At 38.3% G+C, this 27,214-nt stretch overlaps 1 protein-coding gene across 2 annotated transcripts; it reads right to left on the reverse strand.

Annotated features, from left to right (window-relative positions):
- Positions 1-1,909: 1,909 nt before the first annotated feature.
- On the reverse strand, positions 1,910-26,954 carry DSC1 (desmocollin 1). 2 transcript variants are annotated; one of them, XM_086609247.1, is made up of 16 exons: positions 26,916-26,954; positions 24,229-24,313; positions 21,415-21,617; positions 20,814-20,933; positions 18,991-19,146; positions 17,933-18,077; positions 16,590-16,756; positions 14,797-14,931; positions 13,335-13,520; positions 11,642-11,901; positions 11,240-11,382; positions 9,282-9,497; positions 6,574-6,807; positions 4,408-4,529; positions 2,886-3,122; positions 1,910-2,107 (listed from the first exon to the last, which is right to left on the reverse strand). In XM_086609247.1, exons 1-16 carry the CDS (start codon positions 26,952-26,954, stop codon positions 1,910-1,912), a joined length of 2,646 nt encoding a protein of 881 aa, XP_086465373.1. The 2 variants fall into 2 exon arrangements, with proteins under 2 accessions (XP_086465373.1, XP_086465372.1); XM_086609246.1 differs by having other exon boundaries at positions 20,814-20,939.
- Positions 26,955-27,214: the final 260 nt, after the last annotated feature.

Consider the following 27,214-nt stretch of genomic DNA (forward strand, 5'->3'; position numbering starts at 1 on the left):
AAAGAAGAGCAGTGCTCAGAAGAGTAGTGTTAGCATGCATTTTTTAAATAAAGTAACTTCCTAACACCTTGGTTCTCATCTAGTATTTTCCTGCTGGTGACAGCTGCTCTTACCACTGTCAGTGTATCTAGTTCAGGACGAGTTCCATCACCACTTCCAAATGATAGACTAAAATATATTTAACATATTAATGACTTCATATGTCTATGAAGTTATTAACCACAGCCAGTTCTTATCAGAAACATTCTGAAGCCCATTTACAGTGTGAAACAGAAGGTTTTAAAAGTACTATTTTACAACTTCGGTAAGTTTTTACACTGTTAATGAATTTTCACTGACCATAATTATGTGGAATGAACTGCAATCCCTGGAAGTCAGCAGCAGCTATGCACTGAAATTTAGAGCACTGTGACTCTTTGTTGCTACTAATAATTCCTTTTACAGATCATTAGCTATAGTAAATTTTAAAAAATATCTCCCTAAGGCATATGTTTACAGAGCAAATCCTAAAAGCAGAATTATAGCAACAGAAATAAGTAATTGCAAGAACTTCTCTTTCTCATAGGCAGAAGGATGTTCTTTTAAGGTACAAAAGAATTCCTAGAGTGCGAAGAACAGATTACTTGACCAGGAAAGCAAATATTAAAAACATATGAAACCTGGGAAGCAGAGGCTGAATTCCAGAAACAGCTTGTGGCAGCATTCAGGTCTCACTGCTGTCATCTGCCAAAGGTATTTCTGACTTTTTTGTGTATGTATATATAGTGCATATGTATGCCTAATCTAGTAAAACAAGAAATGAGATTCAAGTTATTCCTGCCAGAGATCTGTGTAAATGCTTACCTCTACAACCACCACATAATAATCTCAAAATAGTTTATTCCAGTGTAATTTTGCATCTTAAATAAAGCTATCTTTAAAACATGCTATTAATGCAGCGTGTGCTCAATCCATTTGAGCTGTACCTTCTGTCAAGTTCTACTTACAGAAAGAAGCAGTTTAATGAATAGTCTATAACAAGGCAAGTAAAAAAGGTAGTAGTACCTACACTGGACAAAACTCTTGGCAATGTTCATCATTTCTGCAACAATGCTATGTTAAAACTCGCAAGAAACTGAGGTACAAATATGTCAAGTAAAGGTAAGATTTGTTTTGCATTCATTTGAAGTACGATAGTTACCCCTATTTCCTGATTTTTAAAAAAATCTTTTATTTCCTTAAAGAAAAATATATACTCGCATACAATGCTGATACCCTATGTGGTGATGCCATAAATCCCTTAGGATAGCAAGTTTGATGGGTGGTAACCCATTAGGAGAAAAATATATTTTTGAATATTATTTTACATATATACAAAATATATTTAATTTTCAATCAAAATATAAACTTTTCTTAATGTATTCATGAGTATTTTTAATGTGAAAAACGAAAAACTGTTTTGTATCTCAGTTTGTATAAGTTAAAAATTAACATGGTATCTGATATCCATAAGTAATGTTTTTTGGTTCATTTCTACAGAATTAAAAGAAAACAAAGAAACAGTGAGTTAAAAAGCTTTCCTTCTCCAATGCCAAATACAACAAAATCTTGAAGCTGAACAGTTAATTAAAAGGACAACACCAAGTCTTGCATTTTAAGTCATTACAAAGAACATAAACGTAATCTAAGTAGAAACTAGCATTACTATATTAAGAGTCTAAAGAAAAAATATTTTGAATCCCTTATTTTTGATGGAATGTGTCTAGCGGAGATTAAAAAAAATGTAGATTTAAAGTAAGAGCTACTTACACTCTCATCAGTCTATATTAATTTTGACAAACCTCTCCCCTACCAATTCCAAGATACCTAATATCACAAAAGTAAGACAGCCACTTATTTACAGTTTTTTTCAGAACTGTGAAAGGCACATTTATCTTTTTACGCATGTTTCTGCTAATGTCCTAAACTTGGGTTCCAGCTGATCTAGGAAGTCAAGTGCCTCTTCCTCTTGCTGATCACTGCAGCAGCCTACAGAGCCAGCCAAGGATCCTTTTCCTTCATAGTTATATGAAAGGAGATAATCTTCAGAATGCTTCTGTTCTTCATCCTGTCTGCATAGATGCACCTTCTGCATGGGAAGAGAACACACCTTATCATTTTCTTAAATTGTTATCCTAAACATATTGCATAAAAATAATTTCTTTTGATTTACCTTTCATTGATTAATTTTTAATCAGAGTGTGTCCTCTAATGGATTCCTACATACAAAAAATGCACATGATTGGTCTATATCATTAAGACTACAAAATAAAAGTATTTAATAAAGAAATCACTTCTACTAATCATGTATGTAACAATAAAAGAGGAAGAACCTGTTTAAATAACCTGTCAAGCAACTAAAATCCACTCAAAATTAAAAGACCGGTCTACACGTAACTAGTTAGGCAAGTAGCGAGAGTTTTTGACCTCCAAAGCATGGAGTAACTACATTTCTAATGCCGTACATTCATTCCTGCACCATTGCTAAGATAAATACCAGGTTTAAATTAGTACAAAGCAAGCAGTTAGAATAAAAGCAAACAGACATTGTCAGAAAAGCTCACAAAAGCTTGAGTAAAGTAATTATTATAAATGAGTAAATATTCTAAATGAAAAAATAGCATACTGCCTGTAGTCTAAGCCAAGAAAAGAAAGTAATTTACACTTATGTCTAAAATATGTAAAGGGTGACTTTTTGAAACGGCAATATTCCAAAGGGGATGCAAGGGAGCAAAGGAGAGGAAAAACAAAATAAAACCAGAAACAGAAAGCCACCTTTCTAGCACAAATACATGTCTTCCTTTGAAAGTCTGTATATATTCACTGTAATCTACACTCAAAAAAAAAGCCAGTTTCAGAATACTTACTTCACCTAAACGAGGATGTGTGAAATTATGCCATTCTGAGTAGGAATATCTACACGTATCCATCACAGGCTGTCCTCCTCCTTCTTTAACTGATCCCAGAGTCTGATGTCCACCTCCCTTGACTGATTCCAAGGTATGCCCTCTTCCTTTTATCATTTCAAATGTTTGTTGCTCTCCTGTTTTTATTCCATACCCTCCTTGATCATTTGTATTTTGTAGAGGAATTATATTTTGATCCTAAAAAAAGATGCAGTAGCATGGATACCTTTACCTTTTTTTTTTCTTTAACTCTTTTTCTTTTTTAATTCAAAAGATGAAACAGCAATCAGGAACTGTCAACACTGAAAAGCGAAAAGTCTCCCACTTTGCACTGTGATATTTTGAACAAAAAGCTATCCTTAGTACTCAGTGTATGAAAATCAGTAGGTGGTTTTTGGAAAGGATACTATGACAATGGGGCGGGGGAGAATGCAGTCAAATATGATACGAGATTCAAAACCTGAATCTATATCCCAATGAAAGCTGTACTATTATCCATATGCTAGTTTCTTAAATTATCATGTAAAAATAATGCTTGGTTTTCAAAGTCAACAACCTGTAACCCATTAAGCCAGACAAACAGTCATATGCTTAAGTTTCATTCTGCTTTTTCACACATTAAGTCTATATACTGAGTGAAATTTGGAAAAACTGGTATGAGACCACAAATTAAAAATGACATTATCAGTTTACAATGGCACTACATTATGCTTCACAGGCAACGAGAAATTTGACACTTGTCACCATTAGGGCTTCTTGGTTTTCAAGGTGAAGTAAACTCCATGGTTTTTAAACTAATTTTTTCTTGGGCAGGGCAAAGTCTGGGGTAGGGGACAGAAGAGAAGGGGAAGAATCTAAAGAGCTAAGTCCTTGTGTATGATCGCAGTCCTGTGCTGGACTATGTTCATGGTAGACTGAATCTTAAATTAAGTTTAGATGCCAAAAGCAAGAACATATTTCATGAACATGGACTGTTCAATTATATTTTTTCCCCTAGCTCAAAAATCAACTGTATTTGGGGTCATTTTTCAGGGGAAGGGCAGAAATTGCTCCTGTAATTTACAATGACTATCTGCTAAATTTAAAAATCCTTCTCCAAAGAAAAGCAATAATGTTTTGCCATAAACACACATTCAACATAGGCAAAACAGTAAACTTCTGTCTAATCTCATTGTTGAAAATAACTGAACTGATTAAGATATTCACCTGAAAGTTCCAACCGAATAGTTAAAAGTCTGGAAGAATTCTAAGCAGCCAGGCTAACAACTACAGGTTATGTTTAAATATATATAGTACTACCAACTTTGCCTAAAGTAAGAATTTTCAAATTCTTGTTAAATAGCAAAGCGCATCTAATGATCCCTGTGTTTACTGCTTATTTCCTTTACTAAATCTCGTACTTGCAGCTGGTCCTGTTCTCAAATTGAAATGCTATGGCTAACTTAATTACATGTTTCTACATTGAAGTAAATAGGCAACTTACCATCACTTCTTCTCCTGGAGCTTCTGTATTTGAAATGATTAAATTGTGATTGGCACAATCATCAGTCACATGCCTGTGCATTACCCCAGAGCCACAGCAGCCACAGATTGTGATCAGAATTACTATGGAAAGGAAATAAGTCAGGAAGATGCTATGAACTTTACCTCATAACAGTATTTACTTCTGTTCAATAACAAATTTTGTTGTACTAGCCTTTTTAAATGCCTAAGCATCAAGTATAGTTTAAAAAGCAATTTATTTCCAAAAATGCCCATACTCTAAACTGTACATATATATACATTTTTTCAAAGAGTATATGGAGTTTTCACTACACTGTTGAACGATTTCATTCTCCTAAAACGTATATTGGTTTCCCTGAAAGAAATGTAAGCATCCTTTATGAGAACACTAGGACTGAAAAATTTCACAGTAATAAAAAGTTTAGACCAAATCCAGGTGAAAAATCATGTCTTACGCCTACAACAAGGTTGAACATAAAACATTTTTCATGTATGCATACAAAGATGTCAAATTATATTATAAGGAACTAATACGCAAGCTAAAGGTCTCAATACCAGAAACTTCTGGTTCACAGAAGAGGTCAGCAGAACCCTGGAGGACTTCAAGCATTATGTTACAGAACAATCTTATTTGATTCCTTGTATTCAGCTTATTCCTCCTACAATACTACTTTGTGTTGTTATGGAGACTCAGCCAGAAATGACTTTGCAAAAAAGAATCATGAACAACTAATACCTCTCCTAAACAAAGGACTAAGCATTTCATTGAGAGAACCACTCTTTCCTTCTCAAGATGATAGCTTAAGTATAAAGAAGCCCATGAAGAACAGAACAGTTCTGCCTAACTGCCCACTGAGAAATCCGATCTCTGAACAACACATAAACTTCCGTGGAAATTGGTCAAGAGCCTCTTTCAAGCTCATTTAGCTTCTCCAGCTATCAACTGTCAGCAAGATCTGCACCAGTGGTTCCAGTGGGTCACCTCCTGATGCTGACAGATGGGAAGAAGACATTCATGACAGCAATGAGCAGAGGATACACAGGGTAAAACCTAGCCACAAGAAAATAGTGGGTCTATCTGGACTGGACGCAGTCAAGGGGTAGTGACAAAAAGCTAGCTGACATTTCACACAGTCCCCCTACTGAGTGTCCCTGCATCTGAAAGTTTCACCTTCAGGCTATATTACTAATTTGGGTACCTGCCTTGTTCATATAAAACATGGATCTGTCTAACCTTCAAAACATGTGCAGGTCCCAGTGTTCTGTCTACCTGAGTAAGAACAGCTACCTGAGACTGAACAGGGGCAAGATAGGTTGTTCATTATCAAAAAAAAAAAAAAAAAAAAAAAACCGAAAAAAAGAAGAAAAGAAAGAAAAAAAGCCCAAACTCTTAAGTATTTATTACTGTAGCATGTCTTCTGGTGATTACTTTAAAGATGTCATTAGTCAGAATATGTTTGATTCTCATAAAAAAATGACCTGGCTTTGCTATTACGTATCATTGCCACCACCTCAACGGTTAACGGCAACATTCCTGTGCTAAGACTTTGTTAGTCTTTGGGCAACTCCAGGAACACAACATGTATTCAAGGGTTTGGTCTGTCACAGAAGTATCCAATTTGTCCTTCAACGCTAGGCTGGCTCTTGTAAAATCCCTTTTGAAATCCAGAGTCTCAGATACTCCACGTTTTAATGCATGACACAAAAAAGGTCACAAAAAGCTCTAGGAAATTCATTTCAGCATTCCTACAAACAGAAATGTGGACCTCCAAAACAGCTCTAAACTCACAAACAAACTTCGCTATTCTCGCCTCAGGACAAGATCTGATGAGCACTACAAATCCCATCTTTCAGTTCAAGCATGAATGCAAGTTTTTTGGCTTTGCCAACATTAACACACAAAACTTCTCACATAAAATGTACTTAAAAGAATAAACAAAAATCCACACACAGTAGCTACAGTACAAGATGAGAGCAAGCCTGTGCTACCGATACAAATAGAGCAGGTACATTAAGTCAGTGATGAGGGCCACACAACTGCCTAAATAAAAAGAAAAATGCTTGAAACAAGTTTGAATCAGGTTCTCCCAGGTAATTTTAAAATTAAGTGTTTTGCACTTCAAATGAAATGAACAAGTGTACTTACGCAGCAGTAAGAGTGATCCTAAGATCATTGCAAGGATGGCCCATAAGCCAAGAGTAACGTTTCCAGCAGAAAGCTCACGGGACTTGACATCGCATTCGGTTGGGGTAAGGCAATCACAGAAGTTGACTCTTATGTTGTGCTCTCCCACCTTTCCTCCGTTATCAGTCACACTTACAGGAATATCGTATACCCCAAATGGAGTATCATCCTTTGGTGAGAGATACACAGAATTATCTGTAAAAAAAAGACAAAACCGGACCTAGTGTTAACAATACTTGAAACTCTGTTGTCATGAATGCGATCATAATCACAATCTTCCATTCCATTACAGCTATACTGCTACCAGATACAGGTCAGCTGGTTTAAAGCTAGCTTAAATGTGTTGACAAGAAACTACATCTTGGAAGGATTGATACTTTCAGCACCTTTTAAATATCAGAATTGAAAAAGCAATTCTTATACAGAATTCTGACAACGTATGATTTGAAACTCTGAAGTTGATTAATCAATTTGTTTAACATCTTTGTGAGTGACATAGACAGTAGGATTGAGTGCACCTTCAGCAAGTTTGCCGACACCACGACAAGCTGTGTGGTGTGGTCGATATTCTGGAGGGAAAGGATGCCATCAGAGGGACCTTGACAAGCTTGAGAGGCAGGCCTGTACAAACCTCATGAAGTTCAACAGGGCCAAGTGCAAGGTCCTGCACACAGGTCAGGCAATCCCAAGAACAGGCTGGGCAGAAAACAGATTGAGAGCAGCCTGGAGGAGAAAGACTTGGGAGTGTTGGCTGACGAGAAGCTCAACATGAGCCAGCAATGTGCGCTGGCAGCCCAGAAAGCCAACCATATCCTGGGCTGCATCAAAAGAAGCATGACCAGCAGGTCAAGGGAGACGATTCTGCCCCTCTGCTCTCATGAGACCCCACCTGCAGTACTGTGTTCAGCTCTGGGGCCCCCAACATAAGAAGAACATGGAGCTGCTGGAGCAGGTCCAGAGAAGGGCCATGAAGATGATCCGAGGGCTGGAGCACCTCTCCTATGAAGACAGGCTGAGAGAGTTGGGGCTGTTCAGCCTGGAGAAGAGAAGGCTCTGGGGTAATCTTATAGCAGCTTTCCAGTACTTAAAGGGAGCCTACAGGAAAGCTGGAGAGGGACTTTTTACAAGGGCGTGTAGTGACAGGACAAAGGGCAATGGATTTAAACTGAAAGAGGGTGGATTGAGATTGGATATAAGAAAGAAATTCTTCACTCTGAGGGTGGTGAGGCACTGGATCAGGCTGCCTAGAGAAGTTGTGGTTGCCCATCCATGGAAGTATTCAAAGCCAGGTTGGATGAGACTTGGAGCAACATAATCAGTGGAAGGTGTCCCTGCCCATGGCAGGGGGGTTGGAACTAGATGATCTTTAAGGCCCCTTCCAAGCCAAACCATTCTATGATTCTATGATTCTATAATTCAGTTCATTATAATAAATGACACTATTTGGGCTTACTAGTAAAGACCATCAACTGAACTGACATTTATTAAAAGGACTTCTGGTGGTGTGATTGGAATAATTAATTGTAAACTTAATTTATACCTCTTCCACTCTTTAGCTCTACTGCTATATTCAGTGGAAATGGCTATATCCAATGGGAAGTAAAATCCATTTAGTCTGCTGCCCAGCTTAGCAGCAATGATTAGTGATTACATGTTTTAAAGGGTGAAAGAAGTTAGTTGTAAAAAATACGTACAAGATAGATACTGATGTACATAATGGTTGCTTTATGATGAGGTATATGAAACTACATGTACCATCTAAAGTGTTTTTTCAATTTGCCTAATATAAACTTTGAAACTCTTAGATGTCTTTGCTCTCAGACTCTGCTGTCTTTTGCCTTTCATTAGTGAATATTTGATACACCACTTCAGAATCAGACTCTTTTCAGGCTAATTAATTCATGACAATATAGTAGCAAATGTACATGCTGCTCTTGGTGCCATCACTTGACACCCACCAGGAAACCACCATTGGCTATAACTTTTTATATCAGCAAATTTTAGGAAACAGTGATTTCTTTGGTAATAAATTGTTTACCTACTTATATCAAAATTATAAAAATTACCATAAATATATTAAAGGAGACAGTTAATGTCTTCTTTCACTCAGCTCAGTTTTATCAAAAACGTGCTGGCTGACAGCAGCACTAAGAAAAAAAACCTGACACAACTTTTTTTAGTCAGCCTCTAATCAATTTTAGGTAAAGTTTCAGTTTTCCACCATAATAGCAGCCTAAGAAACGCTGTATTTTTCTTTGGAGTATCAGCCATTTCATTCTTAAATTCCTTACAAATTATGAATGTATACCTCCTTTTCCAGAGGTGTTGATGCAATACATTACATTGGTTTTTGTTCTCCCATCTAATCTTTTTACATCATAATTTCAGATGGCAGCTGATTGCTGACCCAAGAATGCCGGGGACAGATTCTTCTCTATTCTGTAAGAGGCAGAATATAAAATCCTTCTCCTTGCCTTTGTGATGCCAACAGTGTCACCTTCTTAACTTCTCCAAACTGTTTCAAACCCAGGACAGTTAAGATAAAGAATACTTTAGCTGTTCCAAACACACATTCATCCAATCTATTCCAATAGTCCACCCCAGGCAGAGGTAGCAAAGCCTTCTCTGGTGACCTGCAGCTACGCGAGGAGGAGGAAGTCTTAACATACCGTTGTGCCGACTTATCTTCCACCTGGCAGCCAACCTACGGTCAGTTATGCGATATACGAAGGGCGTGCTGTAAGGAGACTCATCGCCATCCTGTGCAGTAAGGCAGATTGGCTTTCTGTCTCTGCACATTATATAGTCGGTTTTAGTGATTCGTGGGTAATTCTTGTTCCCAGGCTGGATGACAACCTGAATTGTTCCAGTGCCTGTTTTGCCATCTATAAGGTAAAAATAACTACTTTTAGCACTTAATTCTAACATTTACATATTTATTTCTAGTTCAAACTTTCACAATGAAGTATCATCAACTGCAATGTCCAAGTTCAGAAGTAAGGTGGAAAGCAGCTGTTGATTTAGCCAAAAAGAGAGAGGGACTTTCCACAACTCTCTGTTGGCTGCTTCTCTTTGCTCAGCTGGTTGTAGAATGGATCAACAGCTCCCAGAGCTCCATATTCTTTGTGGGCAGACAATGCATTTTGTTGAGCATGTGTATCTGAGTGGGGACAGGTACTGTTCTAAGAGGAGGATGAGAGGAAAAAGAGTTCATAAATCAGAGGTAAAGGAGGCTAAGCCAAACCTAGAGTCAAAAGCAGAAAGTGAAGGTCTCCAGTCTTTTTACTTCTGCAAGGAGAAAATAAATTACACTTTCCCTACCCTCACTTCCCCTGAGAACACAAACATTTTCAGGAACAGTGGGTTTCTTTCTGTCCTCTTCCCTCTGAGTCAACAAGCTGTAGGAGGATTCAGCAGTGACACACACTATGTCACCAAAGTTTACATGCAAGCAGTGAATGAGCTCTCTCCTAATTACATTTTTTCCAATAAAGGAATGGTCAATGCTTGTATATACATTCCAGTGAAATTACATCAAGTCTACTTTTTAAAACTTTCTTTAGAGATACCTGATTGCAGGTGCATATATCATGTTTATATGCAACAGAACTTCTAAACAATTTAAATTCATATTATTTACATTTAATTTTAATATGCAAGCTTTGGAGAGAGTTAGAATTTTTAGCTGTAAAGCAGCTTCCAAAGGTTTGCTCTTTACTCTCACTGAGTACTTAGGCTTAAACTAAATCCTGCCACTGGATTTATAAAGGCAGTCCATTTTTCCTTTTTAATGTAAGATACATATTTTAGAATTAAAAGTGTGACCTATAAGCCTAACATTTTTCCTTGATAATTCATTTGCTACATTTAGCATTTGCGAAGTGAAAGGTATATTTAATCTTCTTGCCTAAATGTTGTTGAGGCAAAACTATGTCCTTTTCTACAATAAATGCATATACCTAAATGAATCAGAAAGAATAGGCAATCACTCACATTGAATCAGAATCAAAGCCTGTTTTAGAATGAGAATCTGAGCATACAACCCGTTCCTTTACAATCAGAGTAATTTATATTAGCTCGACACCTGAGCAACACACAGTGTGAACACTGCTACAGAACCTAAATGACCAAGAGTGCAATAACATACAGCAATGAATACAGCTATTCTTAGAGGTCCTTTTAAATTAAGCGATTCCAAAAGCAAGACACCAAGAAGTCAAACAGAGGAGGAAACAGTAAGAGTTGCAAGGTCAACAACTCTTTTTCAAAACGTTCTCTCTCTCTACTTTCTCTGTTGTCAACTTCAGAGCTGCCAGATGCTACCACTTGAAAAAAAATAGGAAATAAAAGGAATAAAATCTACAGGAAAATCTCTCAAGTTAAACTTAACAAAGGATTTTAGATAGGAGCAGATAACATTTGAAAACATTGAGAATTTGTCCCAACTTCTTAAATGCTTTCCCTGCTGTATAGTATTTCCTGGGCATTTGATAGAGCTATCCCAAAGGCAAGACAATGGACTAGCAGGCCTCTCATCTGAACCAGTATAGCTGTCCCGACACTAATTTGCACATAAACATCTGTTATAGACAGATGCCAAAGAATACTGCCAACATTTAGTACTCACTCCTGTCTATTGCAAGGACGGTGATATTGCATTGACCTCGTCTCATTTCTCCTACGTCTCGGTCCAAGACTTTAATGGTTCTGACTTCACCTGATTTTTCATCTATGCTGATCCAATTACATTGGCCAGGTGGTATCCGGTAGCTGTCAAAAATTATTTGTTTGTTTAGTTAAAGATCTCAAATATACATACACATGTATATATACATATATACACATACACATGTATATATACATACATACACATACATATATAGAAACATGTATTCATATACACTCACGTGTGTGTATGTACACACACACATATAGAAACATGTATTCATATACACTCACGTGTGTGTATGTACACACACACATATACAGCTGTACTCCAAATAAACTAGTAGATAAGGTTGTTTCATACCATATGCCTTCACTATTTCCAGTTTCTGGATCTTCTGCTATGTATCTCCCAATATTCGCCCCAATCTCCTCGCATTCTTTAACCTCTAGGCGTAAGAAACAGGGTTTAAACACCGGCCCCTCATCCACATCCAGGACATGCACTGTAACAGAGCTGGTGCTCTGGGAAAGTTGCTGTGAATGTGGCGCCAGCACGTAGGGTGCCTCGTTGTTGACCGCAATCACGAGGATCCTTTGCTTGGCATTTTCATAGTCCAGTCCCTGTAACAAAGGTGAGGTGTTGGTTTTTCTCCTTCAAATCAATACAAAACTTGGTATTGTTTTCACTGCCCAATTATGAAATAGATAAAACTGTACCACATCTATTTACAAAGAAAGTCAGCTATTCTTCTGGAATAACCAGCTTGAGACACAATAAAGGGACATAATTTTAAAGAAAAACGTTAAGTTCTAAGTTAGTCAAAGAAAAGAACCTGAGGAACTACTCCTAATAAGGTAAGCAGCACCACTGCAAAATTTTAGATGAATACTCTGATAGTCAATTACTAATAGAATTGAGATAAGAATGAAATGGGGACAGGGAGGTGTGCATCTCCTCCCATATCCAGTTGGCCACTATTTTATGTCACACATATTTCCTTTCCAGCACAAGTCAATCACGCTTCTTGCTAGCGCCTACATTTATTTCCAAGTAAAACTTCACCCATTGCAAATACATCTGAACTTGTGACGTTGATCAGTATCTACCATTTACTCTTCAGACAGCTTCTTCAAAGTCATCGTATGCCTTTAATAGAGCGATTTATATCCTAAAGTCATAATACTCTCTACTCTACTACAGCATTACACTAAATATAAGAAATTTCAAATGGGTTAGTATAGCAGGGACACAGCTTTAGAAAAAGCTCTAATGGTTACCAGCAACAAAAACCATAATAAATAAAAAAACCTCAAATTTAACTGTCATCTCTACCCTTATGATTTACATCTTAAAATTTTAATATTAATCTTCTTTGCTCCTTAGAAGTTACCAGTTATTGTAGTTTTAACAGATAATGCAAAAGCAGCATGAAGAGGCAAAGGGACATGCTGGAGTACAGTTACAGTGGTCCTTCCACCTCACATCTCTAAAGTACTGGGTATAACAAGTAACTGAACTAACACATAGTCTTTTGTGTATGCGGACCCCCTCACACCCCAGAAAAGCAAACTTGAATTCACTACCCTGCAAAAAAAAACCTGGAGAGTTTTATGCTAAGTTAGTAAGTTCAATCAACTCTCAGAGAGAACAAGAATGGAGGAGGTGCTCATCCCTCCCCTCCTCTGCCGCGCCTCCATTCCTGTTAAAAACTCAGCCATGAAGCATTCCTCAGTTACATCCCTAAGTCTAAACAACTCCAACTGCGGAACCAGGCAAAAGCATCAAGCTCTTTTGGAATGACAAACCAAAGGGAATTTCTTAAATTCCGCACACACAAAACTGAGGAGTAGTCTGGAAGATGAGTTTTGTAGGTTATGTACCACACACAAGCCTCATTTGCAGCGCATTATGCGATCTGCTCTAGAAGAGAGTTAGGATCAGGAAGAAAGCATGATAGTTAGAGATACTCTTTGAATGCGTTCCAGATTATTGGTTTTAAAAGCAACACTTGAAGACACACGAATTTTCCTCTAACGCTTCAATTTTTACTTACCTTAACAACACACAGTATTCCTTCATTTGTGTTTCTGTCTGTTGTGATTTCAAAGGACCGATCATCATTTCCTTTTATAATTTCATACACTGCTCCTGAGCCAGGTGAACCAGGTTCATCAAGATCAACAACAGAGACTCTTAGTATTTCTACATTCACTCTGTTTTCCTCCACTCGTGTTTCGTACTTAGAGTATTAAAAAAAAAAAAATCAATTTAAATCAGAGAACACTGTTCCACTATGCAGGACTGAAGAACACTATTTAAATAAGACTACTTAAACACAAGAGGTCAATTTACCAAGCTGTTGTTATCATTTATTTTCTTTTCATGCATTACCATATTTCCCCCACTCGTCCCGTACACCCTAAGTGAAACGGTTAACCTTTCCTGCCAGCACAGTTGAAATCTCAGCTCCTTTGTACGCAAACTGTCACTGACATAATTAAGTCTAGAATCCTCTTTCCAAGAAAGGTAAATTAGCACAGCTCCCCTCACTTACATCAGTTATAGATGCTAATTTGTGTACAACACAATCAAGCTGAGCATTAGAAAAGGCATTCGGAAAAAATAAAAAAATATATATTAAAAAAACCCACAAGAACTTGAAAAAAAGCCAAGAAGGGTGAAATACATCTCTACTTGGATGGCTAAGGATGAAAGGCTTTTTCTTATTTTCTTATCTTTTTGAAGAGCTGTGTTGTACAAACTCAAGAAGCCCACGTAAGAGTTATTCTGAATTAGTATTACTTATATATTCTACAGCAGTGAGTGGAAAGGATAAAGTACATGTATTCCTCATGGATAATGAATTATTTTTCATAAATCTCGTATTACAAAATCTCCTGTGGTATTTGAGCTGTATATATGGTTATTGAGACATATGTTCTGTCTTGAATAATTCAGATGGCTACAATAAGCAAAGACTTAAGGCTGAGTTATAGCCATTGGTGAACAACAAATGGTTTAAATTATACCTCTGTGGAAGACAAAAAAAGTTGGAAAAGCATAGAAAATCTCAGTAAAAATCCTTGCATCTACTTCACCGACACTAACATTTTCGTTTGCACACAGAAGTAGCCAAAAGCTGGTCAAATGGTAATGAGGTCATGACAATGCTTAGGAGAGAATCTGTCCCCTCCCTGAAGGTGGTTAAATTATGGAATTTCTAAGACTATGCATTGCAGCAGAAGTGAACGAATGACTCAGGTCAGCTTTCTCCCAATGGACAAAAGGCAAATGACTCAAAACAACTAATATACCAATAGGTCTAGCTACCAAACAGCACAACAACCAACAGGGCATTCTCAAACGTCTATAGTGGCATTAACTGTCTCAGGGCATTAGGCTTCATATTTGAGGGACTGCCCATCACGAAATTACAAAGCGGATAAAAATAGCAATATTATTTTTTTACCTTTTTTTTTTACCTTTTTACAGACATTTCATTTATGAAGACTTACTTGCATCTGTTTAAAGCATGGTGCATTGTCATTTGTATCTTCAATTTTAATGACAGCTGTTCCTGTAGTGCACAAACCAAAAGGCTGACCTGCCATATCTCTCACTTCAATTAACAAAGTGTAACTGGGTACCAGCTGAAAAGATGAATAAAAGCATACAGAAGTTTGACATACTTTTTTTTAATCACATACTTACACACAAGAGTAGAATAAAATATTTTACTCCCTTTGCCCAACCCTGCTCCAAATTCAGTGCTCCCCTACAAAATGAGGCAATTAGATTTGGGGCTTTTTCCCTATAGGTCCAAAAGGAAAACAAGTAAAATATTTTTCAGTGGCTAAGCAGCACTGAAATCAGGATCTGTTCATAACTTGTATGCTGTATTTTGTATAAAATAAAGCTGCTCACAATGTCAGCTTTATCTTCCAACACATAGTTCTGGAAGACGCAAATCATGCACTTTAACCTGCTATCTATTTCTCCCCTTTGGAGCGGCCGAGTATTCCCTTAAGTTTCCAGCTGGTGAATTGTTTCAGTGCATGTCTCTTACTTCAGTGAGGAAGACCAGAAATGGTGTTGCCATCAGCCTTTGTTTGGGCTACACATGACAAGGTAGTGTCTGCCATTTGGCACTGTCTGACATGGAAGGAGTCAGTGCCCTTATCAGTTCCAGAGGGATCACTGATAAGCAGCCCACTTAAATCCCCGACTTGAGTCACAATAGCAGACAGCTTTTTTTAGCCTTATTAATGCCTGAACAACCCAGGGAAGGGGGACCAGGGGGACTGGGTACAAAACAAGAGTTTGTAAATCAAGACATTAACTTCCTTTCCAAATGCCTGGAAGTAGCATTAAGTTCCTCAGGCGGAGGAAAGAGATCTCCTGTTCTACTTCTTAAGTTTACCTTTAAAAGATAAGCAGAGGACTCATTTTTAAAGCTTTCCTTCCCTCAGTAGTCACTGTGACTGTTTCCTTAGTACTCATGGCGATGCTCACAGTTGGCTTTTCTCTTGCTAAAGAAGTTGAGCAGTGTACCCGCAAGTGCGCAATTTTGCAACACATTGCTAAGGCCGATTTTCTGCCATGAAGAGACGTAAGTGTGCCAGAATATGACTCTTTTTATCCTCAAAAAAGATGTGCCTGTAGCAGTGTTTTTTTCTAGACTGTCTTATGCTAGAAATATTATTTTGAAATACACGTCTGTCATTTTTTCTAGTGTAAATAATCTCTCACATGATATTTTATAAAAAAAATCAAACTCAAATAAAATAAAAACTAAAACCCCCTGCATCTTATTTACTTGAAAGCTAGCTGCTAAGAATAAATGGTTTGCACTTCAATTTTAGGAAATGTTATATTACTGTTTAGGTTTCAGATTTTTGAGATATTTCTGTTGAATATAGGATGACTGACTACTTTCAGAAAAGCTGGTTCATCTTCCCTATAAGGAGGCAAGAAGCACCTCAAATGGAGCTTGATTAGGAGGAAACAGTGCCTCATGGGATCCATGAACAGAGCAAGAATAAAAATCCATAGGATTTTCAATCCATAGGTCAAGTAAGAGAGCAGCAGCAGGTCCCCTGACAAGATTAGCCAGAATACGGTAGATCTATGCAGAAACTCTTTGGACCAATTACAGGTCTCTGGAAAGCTTCCAAAGCTCCTTAGACAGGGACACAATAAAAGGGTACCAGAAATTATTTATCTGGTGATTCCCATGCCAGCAATTCAGAGTTAAGAAGCTTATCGGTGTGCCCTAGATGACAGCTAAAGATGCTTTGGGAAAGATCACCTCTCTATCCAGCTGTGGTGATGATACAGAAATGACACCTGTGTCACCATGTAAAGAAAATGCTGGGGGTAGCAGTGGATTTTGTGACACAATGCGGTATTTCAATGTAGTATGCAGAGTGTAAGGCTCATCTCTGTCCTCTGCAGTCACTTTTCCAACAATTATACCTGTGAACGAAACACAACAATTTTTAGTTCCAGAAAAATCTCTAAATAATCAAATATTATTTGAACAGGTATTTCTTATTTAGATACATGAAAACAGCTATTCAGTCATGTAGCTCTAAATGAAAATAACATTGAAAACACAGTAAAAAGTAGTGAAAATACAGTAAAAGTGTAAAATTGTCTATTTTAATCCTCTGGCTACTTTTTCTCCTCAGAAAAAGTTGTAATTATTGGAGCTGTCACAAAGAAGAATCAAAAGAAATACTAAAAGTTTAGATTTCAGGTAGTGGTCTTGATCGTGACTTCTAATTGAGCATCCCAAACACAGCTGAGAAGGAGCTGCCAGGGTGGATGAGGGGGAGATTCGGTGCTTTCTAACAGGGTTCAAACTGCAGTAATGCTTCTCTGGAATGCTGCTGTACTCCATCCCTACAGCCCAAGTGGTTTTAGAAGTTCACTGTAGATCAGTAATTCACCCAGTAAGAAGTACAACAGTTCAGAGAATGAAATGCAACTGGTGTTTAGGGGTGAAGGGCAAGATGTTTTGCTTCCTTTTTTGTGAAGCAAGTTAGGCTTACCTCACTCCAATACCCCTAGCCTAGGAGATGAGCGAGGGAATGGCAAGCCATGGCTTTTACATTCCTTATTCTCTTGGGGACCATCCTTCTCTCTGCTTTTGTCCTCTGTTGCACAGACACGTGACGTCAGCAACAGGCAAATCCCTGCCTTTTACAGGTATGGGCAGAAGCACTGTGAGCTTAATCAAAGGCATTTTACACCTTAGAATAACATTGATTTACCTGTTTAGGAAACTAATCTGTTAAAAACTGCTGTTCTGTCAATCAAAACATTTTATGGAAACAGATGATTTTGGACAAAATGAAAAGAATAATGTTCTGAAGCTCATACATCTTTTTAGGAACACTGAATCATCTCAGTTTTTAAAAATTTCTTTTTTACACAATACTTCTCTCTATGATTGAGATGGCATTTTGGAATTTCTCATCATTAAGACATCTTGAGCTGCTCTTTGCAAATTCAGCCTTTGCTGTAAAGAAATGTTCCTCAGGAAATCCCACTGAAATTGATTAAAAGGCAGGATTACACCTAGTCATACTGGTACATAACCAAGCTGAGGAGTGGCAACTGTGTTCACTGATTTAAAACAATTCTTACCAGGTTTGGAATTCTCAGGGACAAGAAACTCAAAAACGTCCTGTGTAAAATATGGGGCATTATCATTATCATCCTCTATCCTGATTGTATGCACAAGTGGTACCTCTGGTGAATAACCATCCGCAGTGGTTGCAAAGCAAATGATCTGAAAGACATAAATTCAGTAATGTGCTTCATGCTCAAGCAACATGAATTATTACTACACTCTCAGTTGAATGGAGAAGTCAATAAAGTGAAATACAGTCTGTCAAGTAAGCCTCTTCAGCCACATGGCAGGGGAAGTGACCGATATCTTAACGATGACAGCAACACAACACCTTTAAATACTTTCCAATCTCTCCCCTTTCCATTCCTCACATTATAAGTATTTGAATCACTTTCTTTTTTTTCCCCCCCAACTCTGTCAAAAACTTTTTCCAAGCCTCTTGAATACATTTTTTCCAGGTGTCTATGAGGCAATCTCAGACTTACCAAAAATTTAGATGTAAATATTGCTATTTAGAACAAAACCAAGAACAACAGCAAAACTACTTGCCCATTCCAACACAATCTAAAAATACGCAGTAACAGGTACTGCAAATTACCTAACTGCTTAGGAGCTGTTTCTACTAACTGCCTTCTTACACTTCTCAGCCAGTAGAGAGAGCAGTGTACCTTGTTAACAAAAATAACAAAAGCGAACAGCTTGAGAGAGAAGCTCAAAAAACCATAGCCGTCTAGAGTTTCTCATGATTTTGTTTTTATGCAGACCTTTTAACCTTCCCTGAAAAACTCTGGGATAACTTCAAACTCTTTCCAGAAGTGATGCAAATCCAGTACCTCACTACATTTATGCTGTAATTAGAGTCTAAGCAGTTAAAAGTAAAACTACTCTCAAGATCTAGATGATAAGCTATTTCTTTATTTATCACTGATTTCCTCTCTCCAACACCAAAGATGTTACATGGAACAGCTGATTCCAGATCTTGTCTGCTCACAGTTTCCTCTCTAACTCAGCTTTCAAATATATGCATGACAGAAATAAAAATTAATTATATATACACAATTTAGGCCTGTACCTGAAAGCTTGGATATTGTTCACGGTCTACTGCACGAGTAGCAAAGATATTTCCAGTTTCTCTTTCTATGTAAAACAAACCCTTTGGATCTTGATCAATTCCTGGTCCACTCGCAGAATAATAAATGGTGTAGTTCTGAGCTGTGTCTGACTGGACCTATAAAGAATGCATTTTTAGGAAAAAACAGCAGCAGCATTCTAATACATTCCCCCCACTTTTCATGATCATATTTAGCATAAGCAGGAACTCTTCAAAAAACAAACACAAAACTTGATTTACTTCTACTTCTTTAGCAGCTTAAACTTCACAGAATAGGGAAACATCTGGCCATGTAACTGCCTTCCTTCATAATGTGTGTACATGAGAAGGGGTAGTTAATTCAAATTCAGAAATGTTTAGGACTATTGAACAATTAAAGAAATGACAGTGTGCATAAAAAAAAAATATTTTGAAATCTAATCTCTCTAGAATAGCACACATACAAGGAAGGCACAGTCAGATACAGATGGCTAATTATTTCTGTCTCTGTAAAAGAGATTTTGGGTTTAGTGCACTCATTGATAATGTTGTTTGCAACTAGAGAAGAAAAAGCAAAGGGGGGGAGAGAGAGGGAAGGAAGTAGGGGGAGAGAGAGAGAGGGAGACGACCTAGGGTATAGTCCAAAGATATGCCAATTCAGATAGCCTCTCTGCATCTCATTACAAGCACCAAGGAGGCAACATTAGCAGTCAACTATTTATAAACACTCTCCTCCCCAAATACTTTCCTTACCTACTGAACACCCGAAGTCAGGAAGGTAAGATTAGTAGAAGAATGATTGCTCTGCACAGACTCTGTTATTACACGTCTCTACACATCTGCTACCAGCCACTCTGTAATCTAGTGAAGGCTAGATGGATCTATGATAACTTTACTTCTTGCATTTCTCTTTCACGCCTACCTGTTTTCTTACAGTAAGTACCTTTCCTAATAATATAGGCCATACTCAGTCTTCAATGCTATGCTACAGGTATACACCTTGAGCTCCAGAAAGGTTGCAGACATGCAGGTAAGATTTTACTTGGCCTATGAGGAGCGGCTGAGGGAGCTGGGACTGTTTAGTCTGGAGAAGAGGAGGCTCAGGGGGCACCTTATCGCTCTACAATTACCTGAAAGGAAGTTTTAGGGAGATGGGGGTCGGTCCCTTCTTCCACGTTATGAATGACAGGATGAGAGGGAATGGCCCCAAGTTGCACCAGGGGAAATTTAGGTTAGATATCAGGAAAAATTTCTTTACAGAGAAGGTTGTGAAGTATTGGAATAGGCTGCCCAGGGAGGTGGTGGAGTCCCCATCCCTGGAGGTGTTTAAAGACCGTGTAGATTTGGTGTTGACCAATATGGTTTAGGGACCCTGCCAGTGCAGGGCGAATGGTTGGACTCGATGATCTTGAAGGTCTCTTCCAACCAGACGATTCTATGATTCTATGATTTTCCCCACTCTGCGTCTACAAAACCTTTTTCTAGGCAACGTTTCATGGGGGAGTTGTTTGCTGTTTTTTTTTTTATTTACACCCATCACTGATTTACAGGCCAAAGAGCTCTCTTCTGATAGTACACCTCTCTACTTTTTACAACTTTTGCGTGTTTTCAGTTCACCCCAACAACTATGATTGCAAGTTATCTCAGCTAAAAGATCACAAGATACACAATGAACAGGACAGAACAAGACAGAGGAATAACAGCATTCAGGAATGGCATCAAGAGAGCTCACTTTTTTCTTTTTTCATGAAAGTTACATACAAAACTAGCTTGTGTCATAAAATTAGGATCTGTATAAAATATACCTGCTGAATTTGCAGTGGAAAAGGTCCCAGTGAGTTCTCTATCATAACAGATGGGATAGGGCCCCACCTTCTTTTGGTTCGCTTGAGAACCGTATCTCTAGCATGCCTGGTCTTCTGTGTCTGGGTCTAGAAGATAAAAAGACAGGTAAGAATGTATTCATATATTCTTAACTGTATATGTTTTTGCTTAACTACTGCTCTGCATCTTTCAACTTTTTTCCCTCTGCTCCAGTTTTTCCACTGACCATTTGTTTTTCCAAGGTCTTCATTTCTGATTATGCCTGTGACAGTATTCCAAGAGTTTTTTCATTCATTTTAACACTTTCCACAAATAAAATCTGCTTTGATTCCTCAAACATGGCTTTTAAGATTCTTGACATCCTTCATTAAGCTCCTTGCTAGCATCTCCCATTTCAGAAATGAAGTCTTCTGACTTAGGCGACACAGTAATCAACAATCACTGAACAAAAATATACTCGACACCAGAGTGCTTTCCCTGATTATTTGAATTCCAAAATTCAACTATAGTTACCCAGTACGAAATTGTACTCTGTGAAACAGCATTTCAAATAAGTAAGCTATCTTGAAATTAGCAGCTCACCTTTTTTTCTTCTTCCACCAAGCTAACATGTATTTTTTTTTGTACATGTTCTTGAATGTCTTTAAGTAATATGGTAAAAGTTTTTTTCTCAGCAGACAAAGAAACAGCAGATGTTGTGTACACAGAACCATCCTCTAAAATTTTGAAGTTCCCATCACTGGAACTGATAAATTCTGCAGACTGAAGGCATTCTTTCAAATCAACTGTAAGAAAAAACATTCAGACAATACTCAAACAGTGAAACAATAACAACCTTCATCAAACAAGAACACGTTCCCTAATTATAAACTGTATTTACTGGTACACGGGAGTCTTCAAAAACTTGGTCATTCAGTATTTCAGCATCACAAAGAGATTCTAGAATCCTTTTATGCACTCAGATTTGACCGAGTCTACATGAATTACCACTCTTGCATTTATAAGTGTTTCCTAAAGGACATGGGTGCTTCATGGATATCTTTCAAGACACTATTACACTGGTAAAATTATGAAGCATCACAGATGAACTAATACATTCAAATGCAAAAAAAACATTGCAGACACATTCATTATTGGATCAGTAGCTATTACATTTGCCTTGTGCTCTGTGTCCCACAGAATCAGTGATGATTAATGCAAATGCCCAATGGAAATACTACATCTTGGAAATTTTGCCCTCCGGAAGAAAGCAGTGACTGGTCCTATGTGATTTAATAGTCTTGGGAGGACAAAGGCCTTTAAATTATGAGGCAGACAGATGGGAGAGATAAAGACTAACTCTGGAACAAATGATGGGCATTTTTTTAATATGAACAAGACAGAATGTCATGCAGTTTATAGAAGTACCAGGTAAGTTCAGCATACTTCTCAGGTATTTTTTCACTGCATTTGCTATCACTTGTGGCTAAAGTAAACTTTAATGCACTTCTCTAAACTTGGTTCATCAATGAGTAATTCAGCACTACAGCTGGAGAAAAAACAAAACCAGGATAATCATAAAGAACTGCAATAGGACCACAGCACTAAGCAAGAATGATTTGGCATCGTGAAAGAGACGAAGGCCAGGGACCTAAACTCTAGACAAATGACCCTTGCAGTGTACAAGAGGTGTCAGTGTCATGTTCTCAAAATCAAAACTTTTCAGAACTCCTTCAATGATATCATAGTGGATGAGGCCTTGCTCTATGAAAGCTGATTGCAAAATTCCCCAAGTAGAGTAGATTCAGAATTTTACCCCATATATGTAGATGATATTTTCAATAAACTAAATTTCATTTCTCTTTCAAGAATGCAAGAACAGATGAGAAGTATAATTTTAAATATGACGTGATTCCTTCCTTTTCTGAGGTCTTTAACTGCTCAATTATTAATTATTATTTAACTGCTCAGTCTATTTCCTAGACTTTCTATAGTACTGCAGCAGTGACTCCTCTCCCTTGTCAATATGTACAATGAAAATTCAGTATTGAAGAGAGAATCATTGTCTTGTTTAAAGGTGTCTCATACTGCTGCATATTACAGCATTGCATTTTTCAAAGACACCAGACTAGGGATTTTGTTTCTGATGGTTATGTAAGTCGACGTTATGCTCAGTTAGCTATAGCTTTGTGGGATCCTTTTTTTTTTTGATAGCCTCTCATATACATTGCATAAATCAGAAATATAAAAAACCTTACAACCACCAGGAAAATTCTGACTCATTTTACTGTCAAGGTATGATCCTTGTATCAATGCAAAATATATTATGCTTTCTCAATAAATGTTTAAGTAATGTCATTCAAGCTATAAAGGTTTTGTTAAATGTTTGGAAAAAAAAAGTTTTAAGGTCAATGTTACACAATTTCTTTCACAGCATTGTAGTAACATGAAGTTTTGGGTTTATATAAATCAAGTTTATTTACACAGAGAAATGCTGAAGTCTGAGAACATGCTGAATACTTAAACAGCAGTAGTAAACTAAAATTTAACAGTAATGAACTTTCATTTTTAAAGCTAGATTTTCTGAGCACTTGTAAAGAACTACCAATCCACTTTATTTGTTCCTTCTGTAGGAAAGTGGATTAGGATCACAGACTTGAAGCGTCCTTCTCTGTTGTCTTAGGACTCACACAGGGCACCTCTGAATCCTCAAATTCAGTCTCGGGCAGCACAGAACCCTGTAGCAGCTCCTATGCCACACCTTTCAAAGACTGGTCTGAAAAAAAGGAGTGGGATGTTTTCTGGTGTCCCCTATTTCTCTCAGTCACTGGCATACTGCCCTAAACCGAGACAGACCATCCAGTCAGACAGGAGTGCTCTCCCAACCAAACGTGCACGCAGGACACCTTTGCAACTTGTCCCCGTGCGTGCCCTGAATGCCTCAGCACTGCTGAGAAGTCACAGCCACGTTTCAGAGAGCAGCAGCTTCTGTGTGCTTGCTTGTGTGGGTTTTGTCTTCTTTTTTTTCTCTTTTCCATTATCCAAATGACTTACTGACTTCTTCATATGACTCTCTGGGTTATGGGTGCACTTTGGAATATTAAGCCACTTATTTAAATACTAAGCCCTAGACTCCACATTTTGAAAACACTAAACTCTGCCATTCTAGTTTTAAAACAAATACCGAAAGCTGACCATAGCCGTTTGCGCAAAAGTCAAATGGACGCACGGAGACAGTGTTCAAATCCGTAATAAACATAGGGCGTATCCTTCATAAAAAGGCTGATCCAGCTGTTTAACTGGCTGTCCAGTCATCCATTCATTCCATTTAAAAAAAAAAAAAAAAGTCTCCTTCGCTGTTAACAGCATCTCCAGCAAATGTTGTATTGTTAGGATAGGCATCTCGCAGTTTCTCACCTCTGCCAACTAACGTGTCAGCCTCTAGCTCAGAAGGAACACGAAAAACTACTTTCTTGCAAGCTTCGCAGCACAAACTCAGTACCTAGAAAACAAATTAAGAAATCAGGAAAAAAAATAATAATTACATGGTATTTTGAATAATAACTACAGACAATGAAGCTGCCTCTGGTTTGTTTGTTAAGACAAGCCATTGAAACAGCACAGAAAGCACTCTTCAGCTAAAAATTCAGGTACTATGCAGCATAGCATGTAAAGTTTCAAGATGGAAACAAGATGTGACTACTGCTCCTGGATCTGTCTGTGGCTTGTGGTTGCTTTCCTAAAATCACAGCAGCACTGATGTTAACAGCAAGAGTTCCCTTTGACTAGAAGAGTTCACCTACACTATTACTTTAGCAGTGGAAAGACAAAATACAGCTTCGCTGTGCACTCCCTCCAGTAGCACTCTTGGCCAATTTAGGTCCCAGGCCTCTAAGTATTAAGGTTCAATCCATCAACACTCAGTTCAGTAGAGCTGTGGTGATGCTTAACATTAAAGGGGCAAGTGTCTTATTAAAACCACATGACGACACTTGCACTTACATATCACTTTGCATCTTCAACGTACATTCTCAACAAACTAATTAAATCTAGCTTCAGTAATTAGATATGACATAAATAAAATGTTGTGTATCACAACAGTCCACTCCCATATAACCAGTTACAAAATAGGGTCCTCCTCAAAATTCAAATGAGTAGTAGATAACCAGACCTTTTCATAAAAAGAATCATATGGAGGTACAAAGATTTTCCTTAGCACCAAGCAATTAAATCCTGACTTCAGATTATATATATATGTTTGTGTGTATATATATATATAAATCTTGCCTAGTTTCTATCCAGATGTTTAAAATTGTAATCCAAAAATCACACAGCCAATTAAACAAAGAAACAGAGAAATGCAAATAAATGTATTCACCCTTTTAAGCACATTTATTCTTTCAGGATGAAAGTCTAGCAAAAAGGAAAGTAATTTTTATTTTGCACATACCTTTAGGATTAAAGGTATAAAGAAGTAAATAGCAAATGGAAACTCTGAAAACGACTTGTGATTCTTATTAAGAAAATTTTCAAATAAAAATATTTTGAAATCTTTAAGACATTAGGAAACTTTAGAAAAACTAAGATCAGCTAAAAAAATCAAGTTGAAATGTGGAATTTAATCATTGCATTAAAGCAATTTAAATGCTGTGTCTGCATCATAAAAGCTCTTCATACAGTTCCTTACATATACAGACATAAAAAAGTATATATAAAACAATTTAAATATCCCTGCTTATGTACTAGCAGGCACCTTCCTTATTAACAGACACTTAACAAAACACTCTCTCCTCACAGACATTGTATTAATCTTTAAGTTATTAAAATCACACAATTTCATTACATTGTTCTAAGATATTTTAAGAATCAGTGACATCTAATTTCGAAACAGTAATGCCAAGCTAGTCTGATGTCAGCACGAAGAACTAACTATTCAGGAGTTAAACAAATGTATACAGTAGTTATTCTTGGATATCAATACATAAGGAAACACAAGGTAAAAATAAGCTGTGATGTCCTTTCACTTCAAAGAAGACACTTCAGCAGTTTTTTGGGTTTGGGTGTTGGGGTTTTTTTTCTATTTGACAGTGGAATTTCTTTTACTTTTTTTTTTAATTAGTTGTATGAGTAAACTCGTTTGGGTTTCTTTGGGTTTTATTATTAATATCCTAGCAAAGGCAGGTATGCATAGTGTCTGGAATAGTAACACTTTCATTAAAATGTACATATATAATTAATATAAAAATAATAAATGCAGTGCTTCAACACTACCGAGTATTTTTCTTTCAGGCTCAAACGATCATATGCCCTCTTTTGTGAACGCAATGTTAACAGAGAAAAAAGGGGGCAAGAAACAAAAGACAAATCACTTTCACTCATCCATTAAAAAATGAAAAAAAAAAAGAGAGAGAGAGAACTCCCCCGCTCTCCCCAATGGCCTTTCTGTAGCTGACAATTGCGCACAAATACAGTAAAGTCGAGGTAAAGGAAATAGCCGAGATTGTTCAATGCACAGCCAACTCTTCCAGAGGAGTTTAACACGCTCCACACCATTCGCACAACCCTTTCCATGGAAAAGGGACAACCGTCGGAGGGGCAGAGGGGCGACATTTACATAAAATGAACTGCGATTTTTTTTTTTTTTCTATGAATAAGCAGAAGTAGCATTAACGAGCGGAGCACGGGTCCACCGCGTAAGCTCACGGCACACTCCGAAAGCCACCTGACCACCAGTCCGAAATCCAGCCTACCACCCAACCGGTTTTCTCCCTTCGCCGAAGCAACCCCGGCTGCGGCATCCCGAGATGCGCCCCGGGGGCCGCGCAGCCGCCGCGATCCCCTGCGCGGGGCGCGGGCTGCGCGACCGCTCCTGCGCCCGCAACCGAGCGCGCCCCGGGAAAAGCTTATTGGGAATCAAGAGCCAGAGATCGGCCCCTCTAAAGTTTCTCCTCTGCGCTGCGCACCCGCGGTCAAGCAAGTAACAGAGCGGAGAAAAAGCTCCTCCGCGGCACCGGCCAAGTGCGGGAGCGGGCTGCGCGGCCGCGCACCGCCGCGGACCGGCTCCGCTGTCCCGGGCGCTCACCCGCTCACCGCACCCAACTCACCAGGAGGCCGAGGACGAGGCGGGGGGCTGCGGGGGCCATGGTGCGCGGCGGTCCGCGGGAAAGGGGGAGCCGCCGCCGTCGGTGCTGCCGCGGCGAGCGAACGAGTGCGCGGTGGCGGTGCCGGAGGAGGCGGAGGTGGCGTGTCCCGGCGGTAGGCCGTCTCCCGCTGTCCCCTCCCGTCTGCCAGAGGAGCCGGCCGGTGGGGAGGGTGGGACCGCGCGCAGCAGCGGCGACTTTAATTACTTCTTTTTTTTTCCCCCCCCCCTCCCTCCTTTTGAGTAATGCCTGTCCCGGGCACG

This window comes from Tauraco erythrolophus, chromosome 3 (genome assembly GCF_009769465.1).
Source record: "Tauraco erythrolophus isolate bTauEry1 chromosome 3, bTauEry1.pri, whole genome shotgun sequence".
Lineage (NCBI taxonomy): Eukaryota > Metazoa > Chordata > Aves > Musophagiformes > Musophagidae > Tauraco > Tauraco erythrolophus.

Bases quoted from the DNA above. Each gene is read 5' to 3' on its own strand.
- DSC1 (XM_086609246.1), bottom strand. From the start codon at position 26,954: ATGGCCCCCGCAGCCCCCCGCCTCGTCCTCGGCCTCCTG. The intron at 20,940-21,414 runs GTGAGCTGCTAA...TTTATCTTCTAG, and splicing joins TGGTGGAAGAAGAAAAAAAG to ACCCAGACACAGAAGACCAG. The intron at 14,932-16,589 runs GTGATCTTTCCC...TCATCTTTTCAG, and splicing joins CACCACAGCTGGATAGAGAG to CTGGTACCCAGTTACACTTT.